The sequence below is a fragment of the Megalops cyprinoides genome, chromosome 17 (genome assembly GCF_013368585.1).
Source record: "Megalops cyprinoides isolate fMegCyp1 chromosome 17, fMegCyp1.pri, whole genome shotgun sequence".
Taxonomy (NCBI): domain Eukaryota; kingdom Metazoa; phylum Chordata; class Actinopteri; order Elopiformes; family Megalopidae; genus Megalops; species Megalops cyprinoides.
This window is the reverse complement of record NC_050599.1, coordinates 8,945,739-8,958,201: the sequence shown is the minus strand read 5'-3', so window position 1 is coordinate 8,958,201 and position 12,463 is coordinate 8,945,739. Positions and strand designations below refer to the sequence as shown.

The following is a 12,463-nucleotide window of genomic DNA, read 5'->3' as shown; positions in this document are numbered from 1 at the left end:
AAACACTGAATTTGTTTCATAGTAAAAGAAATATAACTTTACAAAAGTGTAACTCTACAAAAAGAGCAGAGCAGATGTATGCATCTAACTGAGACATCTATCTATCCCTGCGTGCACTCAGTTACACTCACGCCACAGATCACTGGTTCCCCCCCCCCCCGACCGAACCATGTGACGCCTTCCAGCCTGTCAGCTCGGAGATCTCGCCTCAGTCACCAGTCAAGTTTGGACAGGACTGCTTCAGTGCGGGGGCTGCTGTGATCTCACGGTGCTGCGTGGCTGTGATGGGGAGTGATCAGTCAGGATCGGGCAGGAAGCTCAGGACAGCCCTGAATGACTGGTGTGGCAGCTTCTTTCAAGGTGTCTGGTTTCAACTGCAGAGCCAGATCAATGAAGGCTTTGTTTTGATGTTTTTTCCCCTCCCGCTCCCTCGCTTTCCTCTCCGCTCCATGGGGCTGTCCGTCCAGTTCAGTCAATACAGCATTTCCATACACTGCTCCAGAAAGCTGAAAGTAATCACAGCGGATGCATATCAGAAAGGAGGGAGTGCTCGGGAGTGCTCGGGAGTCTCTGTGTTAATCACAGTCTTCATGAAAGCTGAAATGTCAGTGTGTTTGTGTGTGTATGTGTGTATGCGTTTGTGCATGTTTATGTTAGTGAATCCATAAAAGTTGCTTTCTCGGTAGAGTGATTTCTGAGAATCGTGGGTCGGGGATTAATCATGTGATTATGGTCTCAAACGTGACACCTTGCTGTTATATTCTAAAGGGATTAGTCAACGGGGATTATTCAGTCGTGTTTCGCTGCTTGAGTTTCCTATTTTTTCGGTGGAGTCAAGACGGGCGCACTCATTGGCTGACGCAAGAGCTTTTATTTAAATGAGATTATGTCACTTTGCAGGAAAACACTTGGAAATGCATGAGCAGAAAAGGGGGCTGGTTCCTAAGTTACCACCGGTTCTGACATAAGACGTGATGTACTGGCTGATCGGATGCCAGCGCTCTGGCCCGGAATCGCTCATTCTTGGCCAAAATTTCTCTGGCCGCTCTCCAGCAGTTCAGTGTGGGGATAATGGTGAATGAATAGGGCTGTACTTGAAAGCTGTTGCTTATCCAGCAAGAAGCGTAATTCACTTTGTTTAGGGAGATGTTTGTCTCCACTGTAATGTTGCGATGATTAAACTCATACTCGCCCATTTAAAAACCCACTTCCTCCGAAAAGGAATGTTCTCTGTGAGCTCGAGCGCTGTGTCTCTGGAGAACAGAGTTCAGCCGGTCCTCCGCAGGTCATCTGAAACGGACGGCAGGCTTTCAGGCGTTGAATGTGTGCCTGTTGGTTTGAGTCTGTTTTTATGAGTACAGCACGCTTTGTCACTGAGTACTACCTGGCAAATAAAGGAGAGAGCTAAGTATAGGGGGGTCTGTGCATGTAGTTCTAAAAGGAAGACTGTTTCCTTAGCTACCGTTAATGGTAGCAGTGTTGAACATTGTTACAGAGATGTAAGAGTAGTACAAAATAAGAAGCTTAGTTTTGTGTTTGGAAGCCTGGGAAAAATTCAAATTAGTATATGCTGAGATCCATGCCAGTGCATAACGATTGCGGAATGGTTGTTGCATATTTAACATCGTTATATTCTTATATATTGTTGTATATATTTTATTCTATTCATTTGAGTGAAGCTGAAGAGCAACCATATAGCAGTTTTGTGCAGAGGAAAGTATACATTAGTGGTGGTTTAGCTGAATCCCACTCCACAGAAGTCTTATGCCCAGTAAGAGAGATGTTTGGTATACACAGCCACATTTACAGGGGTAGCATATGAAGCCATGATTGAACCAATCAGCATTTCGACTGGTTGACAGTTGTGTGGGGAACAATTCTGATACGCTTGTCTTGAGTGGGTTTGGTGTACTGGAACCGTTATTGGGGAAATACAGCACTGCTTCCATGACTCTAGCACCAGTCAATGTATTTTTCCTCATGAAGAATGTATTACCTCAAAAATTTAGCACAACTGAAGTGTGTCTCTCAGTGCTATTATAAATGCACACTTCCCACACCTCTGAACAGTAAACTTGAGCTTACTGATGAGCAAGTATTCCTTGTTGTTACTGTATATGCCTGTACCTAAAAATAGATTTGTACTGGTACAGCATCAGTTAAAAAAAAAAATTAATTGATAGATTTTTTTGAGGTAGTTCGTGTTGCCTGGGCTGACTGCAATGGTGTGCTTATAAGTGCAGTGTATAGATTTCAGCCTTAGGTGCTTTGACTGTGTGTGGTATGATGTGGGAGGCTCTGGCAGGGGAAGCAACGGGCAGTGCTGTAGCTCAGTACTAGCATTCATAGTAAGGGAAGCGCTAACTCTGTGTTTTATGGCTGATAGACTACAGTTTTGTTTCTCAGCGGAGGCCTCAGTGTGTCAGTTCTTATACTTGGCCTACATATGTACGCAGCTGAGATGAGGGATATACATGACACAGAAGCTTGAGGATTGATGAGTAAAGACCTTTTAAGAGCAGCTCTAGTCTTAGGCCTGATGATATCTACCTGGTTGGCTAACTGTGAAATGGTGTGTTTTGGTGGGTCATATAGCGTGTGCAGGAGTGGATGAGCATGTGTAGAAAACAAAACAAAAAAGCGCCTTTGGTATGGAGATGGTCGCCCTGAAGAATGGCAGGTACTAAACATGGGGCTCACAAAGAGTTATGATGTTGTCTGGCTTCTGTGTAGTTTCTGTATCCAGCTGCGCACAGTGTCCATATAGTAGGAAAGTGATCCCAGCGTTCTTGTATAATCAGTTGGGAAACGAGCTGAAATCTTGGGAAAAAAAAGGAGAGGAGAAAGTGGCTCTTGCTAGCTGGCTGCTCAGTTTGAAACCTCCTTTCACAATGTGGCTATTCTATGGAGAGGAGCAGGCAATATGTGCTGTCCAAACCAAAAAAAAAGAGTGCAAAAACAAAACGTAAACAGGCTGCAAAGCTTTGCGCTTCGTGACTCAGTCTATGACTCAGTCATATTCCTGGAAAGTGAAGAAACCATTGGCAGCACAACAAAAGAAAAAACCAAGGCCACCGGTCATAAGGATAGATACTCTTTCACTGGAATCCAACACCATGTTTCAGCCCAAGCAACCAAATTGTACCCTGCGTTCATGTTTACATTTGTTAACATTTAAAACAAGGAAGGAGAAGGCCTGAAATTCTTGGCTTGTGAAGCTTGTAGCCCACCACTGCGATGGCAACGCTAACTTTTTTATCCTGTGCTGAAGGTATGATTGGCCCCAGCTGTAATATGTGATGCACAACATTTTAAAAAAAGAAGAAAAATAGTATGTGCCATGAGTAAGAGTATGTTTACATTTACATTTATTCATTCGGCAGGCGCTTTTATCCAAAGCAACTTACAAGTGGTTCATAACAGATCTGATTCATAACACCATGTTCTTCAAACATACTTATTTGTATATAGCGGATTAAAATTTAAAATCCCTCCCACCTGCCAGTTGCATGGATTCCAGTACAAACCAGGGAGTCAGCAGGACTGTTTTTTTGTTCACATTCAGCATTCATATTACAAATTCATTTAGCAGTGTTCCAAATGTCAAATAATCAAAATATTCTGCATCCTCTATATTGAGATTGTTATAACATTTTTTGGCATGAAGTTTGTTTAATTTTCCAGCAATCTGAAAGAACAATTTTTGACGGTTTTACACAATTTTCCAGACGTAATGGCCTGCACTGAAAACCAAAAATGCCCACGTATGTTTTGGGCCTGATGACTGCCTCTTCAGAAAATACAAAGTTCACCCAAATGTTAGCCTCCCATCCCTGTATTTGAAGTATAAGAATTGCTTCCTGACAGTCTCAGAACACAGAATGTTTGTTGTTTATGGACTGTTAAGCTAACATTCATTTTTCAAATCTTATGATTTTCTAATGCACATCATGTTCATTCCGTTTCAGTTCACTGATAAAAGTAGTCCTTACCCTGTACTCTTGAAATGTCTGTAAACATCACTTACAAATTTAATTTACCTATGCAGACCCCTAAGATTTTAAGTGTATCCGATGAAGGCTAATGGAAACATTGGCCCAGGTTTTGTGAAATAGCTGTCAACGGCCTGCCAGAAGTCCACAAGGAAGAAAGGCATTGTGCGTTTGAGCTCGAATACCTCAGTAAAGGTGAGGCTGTTGTATTAGTGGAAGGAGGGTCAGCGTGAGGTCACTGAAGTCACTGTGAAGTGTTGGAGCGAAAGTGGCTCAGCTCGCTGTTCCTGAGTGAGACAGAATCGATAATGGCCAACAGACCTGATGCAGGAAACCGGTGCCAACCAAATCAATAAACAATCTCCTATTTTTAATACACATATTATACCCATCTGACGCTGGCAAGGAAGATCATCATTACAGAGCACATGTATTTTATTACACTTACACTTTAAAAAAGCATTTATTTGACAACTGAATTTCTAAAACAGGTCAAAAAAGGTTTTGATGGAAAATGACTACGATTATTTTCTTAGTAGTTGTCCTTATATGCTGAAAAGCTTGACCAGCTCTTATTTGATTCATTTATACAGCTTTTTGTATTTGCTGAAATGATTCAGGATGAGTGGTGTCCTCCAATATCCAACAGCAATGTCATAGGATGTTTCCCCTATCAGCCTTCTGCTGAAAATTCCAGTCCCATTTACCTGCTGTGACATACTGCTCCCTATATCATCAAAGTTTTACATACTTTGTGTTTGCTGTGGGTAGTTTCCCTGTAATGGTTAATACTGGGCACTTTATTAAGGTAACATTTCAGCAGGTTTGAGAGGCCTTGTTGTGTGTTTACATTAACATTTTACATTTATTCATTTGGCAGATGCTTTTATCCAAAGCGACTTACAATTGAGGTACAATACAACACAAGCGAAAAGCCATAGAGTCAACAACATTAGAAGCGTTTATATGAAGTCTTCCCTCGTCACCAAGTTGGTCCCCTTTTCTGAGTGTTTGTCTCAAGCTCTCAGCTGTCTTCCAAGCTGTGTGCCTGAGATTGGTCACCACAGCAAAATCTGGAGGTATCCCGCACAATGTGAGTCTGTCTGGATGCCAGAGATTGTTTTTCTGAAGTGCAGTTGTTTACTGTGTATTGCTGAAAGAAGGGTTTGGTGTTCCAGACTGCCAGGCCGATGTACTTTTGTACACAAGTGTAAGCCGTTTGTAGGACTTATATCTTCCTTTCCTCTTTGTGGTGATTTGCTGGCTGCTTGCCAACCAGAACACGGGTGATTACTGCCACCTTCTGCGCTGGAATGTGGATCAGATTTGTTAGGAGGTTTATATCCTTCCTAATATGTGAGCGAATAAGAGCTTTGTGAATGGTATGTTCTTATTTAAAAAACAGGGAAAGTGTCCAGCTGGATGTACCAGGCCCTCATCATTCAGGATTGCAAGAATGTTTGGCGCCCACTTGGTACATTGCTTCGAACCAAGCACGTACCCTGGGTTCCGCTGTCAGATGAATGACTTTCTCCACAGGCAGTATATGTGTGTGATGAATAATAATAGTATGTTATTGGCATTAGGCAGATGCTCTCATCCAGAGCGACTTGAATTGTTTTTTTTTTTTTTTACAATATTATCCATTTATACAGCTGGGTATTTACTGAGGCAATTGTGGGTTAAGTATGTTGCCCAAGTACAGCAGCAGTGCCCCAGTGGGGAATCGAACCGGCAACCTTCAGGTTACAAGTCCCAGTCCTTTACCGATATACCACACTGCTGTTCAAGGGGAGTAAGGGAAAGATAATTTTTTTTTGGAAAAGCAGACCTCTTTTCCTGGGCTTTTTGTGTGTGACTGCTGCCGTGTCGCTCTTTGCAGGGGACCACGTAGAAGGGCTGACGGAGCAGGATGTCATTCTCCTCCACTCCTGCAGGCAATGGACCACCGTCACGGCGCACAGCCTGGAGGAGGGCCACTACGTCATCGGGCCCAAGATCGACATCCCCCTGCAGTACCCAGGTGAGTGGTTTTTCTACCGAACCCCCCCCCCTTCAAATGGTCAGCTTGTCCAAGTTAGTATTATGCTCACACTCACTGGTCTGGGAGTGTTGTTTGCCTGGTCTGACACTGTTGCTCGTTTAAATTGAATGGATACACATATGTTTTATTGTGGAAGTCGCTCTGGATAAGAACGTCTGCTAAATGCATGTAATGTAATGTAAACACGATGACAAGATAGTTTCCTATGTATTCCCTCATGTCACAGTGGGGTCAGTCAAAGCTGTTCAAGGACAACACTTAATTTTTTATTGCCTTATGGCCAGGGCTGGGGCTTTTCTGGACCATGGATGCATTAATCTAGTAATTGCAGAAAGAAAAGTGATCAAAACCGTCCCAAGTACACCTTTTGTTGCTCATTCTAGCTCGAAACTTGATTTTGATACTTGGAGTGTGGCTCGTAATATATTAAGTGAAGAGATTAGCTCACTGTTTAGTAAATTGCAAAAGAGGAAATGCATGTAGTTGTTGGAAATAGATTATCCTGTCAAACCAGTTTCAGATCTCGGGCATAATTTAAAATTGAGATTTAAATACCAGGTAATGTCTTGTTTATTGTGTATTGTCTGCCTTGTGTAATTTACAGTGTAGCAAGAGTACTACTCCTAATGACCAGCATATGGTCATTTGCAAGTCAGTGGGACCATTCTAATATGAGGGACATGTAAATGGTGAGATAATTAGTTTTTGGTAGGTGGGGGGGGGGGGGGTGTTATGAGGTCAGAGTTGAAGTGTTGAGAGGCGAGCAGAACGTGGCGGAGCTGGCGCCAGGTTGCCCTTCGGGTCAGATGCCGGGGGGCCGTTATTGACAGATGGGGCGGGGGAGGCTGATTTCCAGTTTTATTCTGAGGCTCTGAGATCACTGGAGCTGCGGAGGAGGGACAGGTTAATGGGCGCCCCTAAGTGCTGCCCATCCCGACTGCCGCGCGGCCTAATAAATAAATAATGTGTAATGGAGAATCCAGCGTGCTTAATCACAGGTCTCTGAGGGGGGTGGGGTGGGGGGGGATGCTGAATGGAGAGACAGGAAGCAGGTGGGAGGGGCTTTTTGTTAACAACATATCGACATCTCTTATCAGACCGTTTATTCATGCGTGCGTCGTCAGACAAGATTCATCAATGGCACACCGCTGAAGGTTGGCGTGGGGTAACGTTTCGTTCAGGCGTAAGCTGTAACAGTAGGCGTGTTTGTAAATCCCAGAATGCCCCTTTGTGCCCCGCCGCTCCGGGGCAGAGGAGGAAAACCGCTGCCCCAGCGTGTTTATTTTTGCACAAATGACGCAGGTCCACGTTTGGCATTCAGAGGAAGAATGTAAGCAATAGTTCAATTTCAGGGAAAGTAATGGGTGGAAAGATGCTGGAAAATTACAACCGAAAAATTGCAACCATTGCAACATGTGTCCATGTGTAATTTTTAGAGTTAATAAATGATGAGATTCTTGGTTCACTGATTTATGCCCTTCTCTGTCGGCCGTTACCCTGCGTTTGTGCAGGAACGGTTGAGCTGACACTGACCCGAGAGTATCTGCCCTGTGTCAGTTTGCATACTTTGAAACAGGATCCATCTGTGACTGCAGTGCTGCATTGTTCACCAAGTATTGTGCTGTCTATAGGAGATTATATATGAAACCCATCCCGTGCCCCAAGGGCACCGACAGGGTTAAAGTTTGGCTAGTGCGTTTCTCAAATCTCTGAGCACCCTGTTATGTTGGCTGCCTGAGCCGAGCCAGAATCACTGACGAGCCTTTGTTTTGTCCGGGGGGAGAGTGTAACTAAAGAGGGAACTGGGATTATGCAACCAGTAACTTACTTTTGGTGCCCCCCCAATACCGCCCCCCCCCCACCCCCACCCCCACCGCAGACTCGATTTAAGGGATTTAAAGCTTTGCTGCTCTTCACAGAAATGGAGGTGCCTTGGCAGAGGGTGGGGCCGCTGACAATGAGTTCTCAGGACAGACAGGCTTTTTCTCTCTCTGCTGCGTCTCGTCTGTTTCCTCTCTTTTTCCAGGGCAGTGAGACGGACCAGACGGTCCCTTTGAACAAAAAAAAAAAGGGAAAAAAAACTTGAGGGAACGAAATCGAATCAATCTGATGTTCTTCGGCAGCTGTGTGAAACATCCAACTTGCAAAGCTGCCTGGGAAAGGCCAGACTCTTCCAGACCAGGGAGGATGATTATTACCTGATGCAGTGAGAGTGTTTGAAGTGTGTGGGCGCAGTGAAAATGGGGACTGACTCATACGATCGAGCTGAAACAGCTGGGGCAGTTTGGTGTCACTCAGCTATGACCCAGGCCATTGAAGCACAGGGGGCTACAGTCACAACCGTCAGAGACTTTGGTGTGTGCTCAGTCTAACAGCAGTGTGCTTTCACCTTTTTGTGTTAATATTAATGCAAGTGGCATTTACTTTCATACATGATGTTTTTCTTGTGTTTCATTGAAACTGAATGTTGGGTAACAGTCAGAAACTACGAATACATACTCAACACTGCCACTCAAAGTCAAGGATGGAGTTCATTGAGTTTGAATTGAATAAAGGCCTATGTACCTGGAAGAGCAGTTACAAAGAAACCCCAGTGAGCAGTGACTGGCTGTCTGGAGGAATAATGATTATCACAAATAATATATTCATGGAATGCACATAATAAAATCAAGAGAGGCTACTAACGGTTTTGTGCGTGTCTGAAATTGGCTCAGCTGTCGGATCTTTTCACCAGGGGGAGTTTGTTTGGTCTGAAATGACACTTGTAGGAAAAAAAACTCCCACGCAAAGGAAACTGTATCGCTAATCCCATCGCAGTGTCTGAACCAGATGTGGAACACTTAGAAGGAGGCTACGGTGGGAGGAGGAGCTGCACATGCTGATATGCCATCTGGGATCAATGTACATCTGGAAAAGCAATATCCCAGGTGTTTTAGAGATGAGAGTATTGCTCGCTTAAGCACTTTCACAGTAAAATCCTTGTTTTTGGAAGATGGACCTGTAGAATATCCAGGCCTTCTTTTGTATTTGTTTTATTTTTGCATCTCCCACATTTGATTAGTCAACAATTAGCAGTTCAAAAGTTTGGAACTACAGTTAATACCATTGTTCTTATCTTTTGATGTGAGCAAGGAGGATGTAAGCTATCATAAAATGATGTGTTTCTCAGTGTTGCTCATGGAGGATCATTGCATGTACTGGTGTCCATTCCAACCAGGGACATTTTGGGCTTTTTAAGTAAGTAGTTAACTGAATACTGAATCTGGATTCTTTGAAATAAAGGTGTTATTGGAAGTCTAGCTTATAAAAAAAGATCAAAGTCTTTCTCTGTAGATTGATCAGCGGATACCTTATTCATCAGCACTCAGCTAAAAGCTTGATCTCGTTGTCATTCCATGTTGTATTAGCAAAAGCTTTTATCCGGGGCAGCTTGGTTTTTTACACATCTTAGAACTTAGATGGCCGCATCATTACTGAAGCAATTCAGATTGTGAGTCTTGCTGAAGATTATGCCAAAATCAGCGCCACATCAGCCATTCAGGCCAACATCTTAGGGAAACACTGGACTTGAAACAGCCGACTGCAGTGACACGATGCCATGGCAACACAGACACAAGCATGGAACCACGCTTGATGTCATCTTTGCAACTGATAGGACGAGCGGCAATGTCGGGTTTCATTCATGGGCTACCGGGCAGTAAGTAATGTCTGTCTGCTCCATTCACAGGGGAATGCTTGAAGAGGCAGCATTCCCAAAATATTTGCTCAATGTAATGCAATAATAGAGGCTCTGTGAGGATGGAGTGGCTCCAGAGGAGAGCGCTTCCTCTCTTGGGGGGAAGGCGGGATACCCAATATACCATGACGCCATGGCTACAGCGGATGATGAGATCACTGCTCATGAGCCAACTGCTTATTTCAGGACAAACATGGCTGAATATAGAGGCTCCCAATCCCATTGATGAGTCATGGCAAATGATGTCATAGTTTTTTTTTCCCCACTTACCTGGAACGGAAGCCTTGGATTATTTCCTGTCCTATTGTGCTGTAGGTGTATGTGTATATATGTATGTACACACACATACACACATGCAAATGGTGTATGTATATATATTGCTCCTACACACATATACATATATAATTTGGAATAGCTGCAGGTAACCTCACTCAGCCCAAATTATTCAAATTCTCTGCAGCTTGCTTCCATGTGGCTTGGTTCAACTGTGGTTCAAGTGCTAACTAAATCAGGAATGCATCCCCCAAGTCAGGGTTACAGGGGTAATGGCAGAGACTTTTTAAAAAGCTTACCACCTGGACTTGCAGTCTGTTACATTAAGGGAAGCTAACAGCTAGCTAGTTGAATTAACTCGCTAAATGTATACTATAGCATTCACAAGTAACAAGATACCCTTTCTGCAGTGTCATAGGAAACCCATGATTAGGTATGTGGGTGACTACACAGGTTTGACGTTAAAATGGAGAGTAGCGTTGTGTTGTATCCCTGTGTAGCTAGCTAACCTTGATAAAACAAAGAAGGAATGTCTTTTAGAATGTCAAATTAAAGAGGAACACAAAGTACTGTACCCACTTTAAAATTTGTTGAACAATTTACTCAGCTTTTAAATGTGGAAGCCCTAATATACATAATATATGTATATGTGTACACACTTTGGGAGATTGTTGCTTCGGGTCACAGCAGGTGGGTTCAGACAATTGGTCAGACAGAGAATGAAGCAACATGGGTGTCAAAAAAAGAGATGTGACAGTTTGACAGCAGAGCTGATCTCTCTATCACAGAGGTCCTTTAGTCTGCTGAATTTAGTCTTTGTTGTTTCAGTCCTTCATGGGATATTGCTGTTGTACCTTTCATGTCGTCTTCACCTTTCAGTAATTCCTGAAGTTAGAGTTACCCAGTGCTGTGTGTGTGTGTGTTTAATATTTTTTACTCTAACCTCGAAAGCCTGAGGACATACATGAAGTCTGAGATAACATAATGGAAACAGTGGTGATGCATGGGAGGTTGTCTTGGCTCGAAACCTCAGGGGGGGTTGGGGGCGTGGCTGTGGGTGCAATCCAATCCTCGCCTCCATCAAAATTGACAAGAGCGTCCGGCAGGCTCTTGTCCAAGTAATACAGCCAGTGTACCTTCCATCTGTTTCCGTGTGAGCTGCCATATTGAGGGACCCTCCATCTGCTGTGACCCTCTCCTACACAAGGCTCCCATACTGGCCAGAGAGTGGCCCATTGGCCTGGTTCCCTAACCCCACTGGAAGTAAGAGCAGCCGAGATGCCTTGCAGTACTGGTTTGATGGAGCCTGCTGTTTTTCCATGGTATAGAGAAAACATGTTTGCTGTGGAATACGGAACTCTCTGTGATCGGTGTTCTTGGCAGTGGACTGTGACAGGCTTTGGTCACTTCGGCCTCCAGTAACCAGATGTGCTTGTCACTTACCTTGTGGTAACTGAGCACGACTGACTTTGAATGAAATGCCCGCAACGTAAAAGCGTGATTTATGTCCTTTCAGACATTTTGGTTGCTCAGGACTGGAAGGGGGGGGGGGGGGGGGGGGTGTCTGTAAGCAGTTGTATGCTGGTCTTTTTGGCTGGAATCTGTGCCCCGAAAAGCTAAGCTCAGCTGGTGTAAAATAAGCACAATGGCGAGGTGGACAGCACTTTTCACCTCTTTGTGGACTGGCGGCAATGGAGGGCAGGATCGGCTATTCGGCCCTTTTCTTAGAGCAACAAAGGCTTTCTCGGGTAGCTCTGTGGAGCATGACACTTCACAAATGGGGGGGAATTCTTTCTCATAATCTCCTGCATGCTGTCCACTTTCACCCTCTGGCCCCAAAGCCACTCACAAAAGGAGAAGGGATGAATTTGGAAATTTTGGGAGTGGGAGATTTGCATTGTAACACTACAAAAATGTAACAAAGCATTTTAAAAAGTATTTAAAAACTAATTCTGTTAGTATGTGAGAGCTCTGGCGAGAGCTAAAATGTAGTGAGATTTATTTAGGTTCAGTTCATTTACTGTAAATGGTGTATGTAGGTAGTATAATTGGTGGAAGTGTATGTGTTGTAAATGTACTTAGTAATGGGAAGTTGCAAGGCACATTTGGAGCACAATGACTTACATGTAGAGCAAAAAGAGGTAGAGAGCTCAACAGCATTGTATGTAGGTATTTGCTTCACTGTGTGTTGGTTTTGATTAGTTTGTATTGTGAAAAAGAGAATATTTGGTCGGACAAGCAGGACATGACTGAGGGGAAAACTCCGTGAGACACAACATTACAGAAATACAGTTTGAAGAGAATCACAATCCGGTGCACTGTGAGAGAATGAATGTGGTGGGATTGGTAGTAATGATGGGAGTATTTGTCCAACACTCGTGATAGGAAGCAACTGATGTTTAGAATCAGTCCCGCTGT

The 12,463-nt window shown here is 43.7% G+C and overlaps 1 protein-coding gene across 2 annotated transcripts in view; it reads left to right on the top strand.

Annotated features, from left to right (window-relative positions):
* The window catches only part of gareml (GRB2 associated, regulator of MAPK1-like), a 36,296-nt gene that overhangs the window by 7,750 nt on the left and 16,083 nt on the right, over nt 1-12,463 (top strand). For both annotated transcript variants that reach the window (XM_036550313.1, XM_036550312.1), the window contains exon 2: nt 5,875-6,015. In XM_036550313.1, the coding sequence (XP_036406206.1) occupies nt 5,875-6,015 (141 nt within the window). The remainder of the gene's footprint in view (nt 1-5,874; nt 6,016-12,463) is intronic.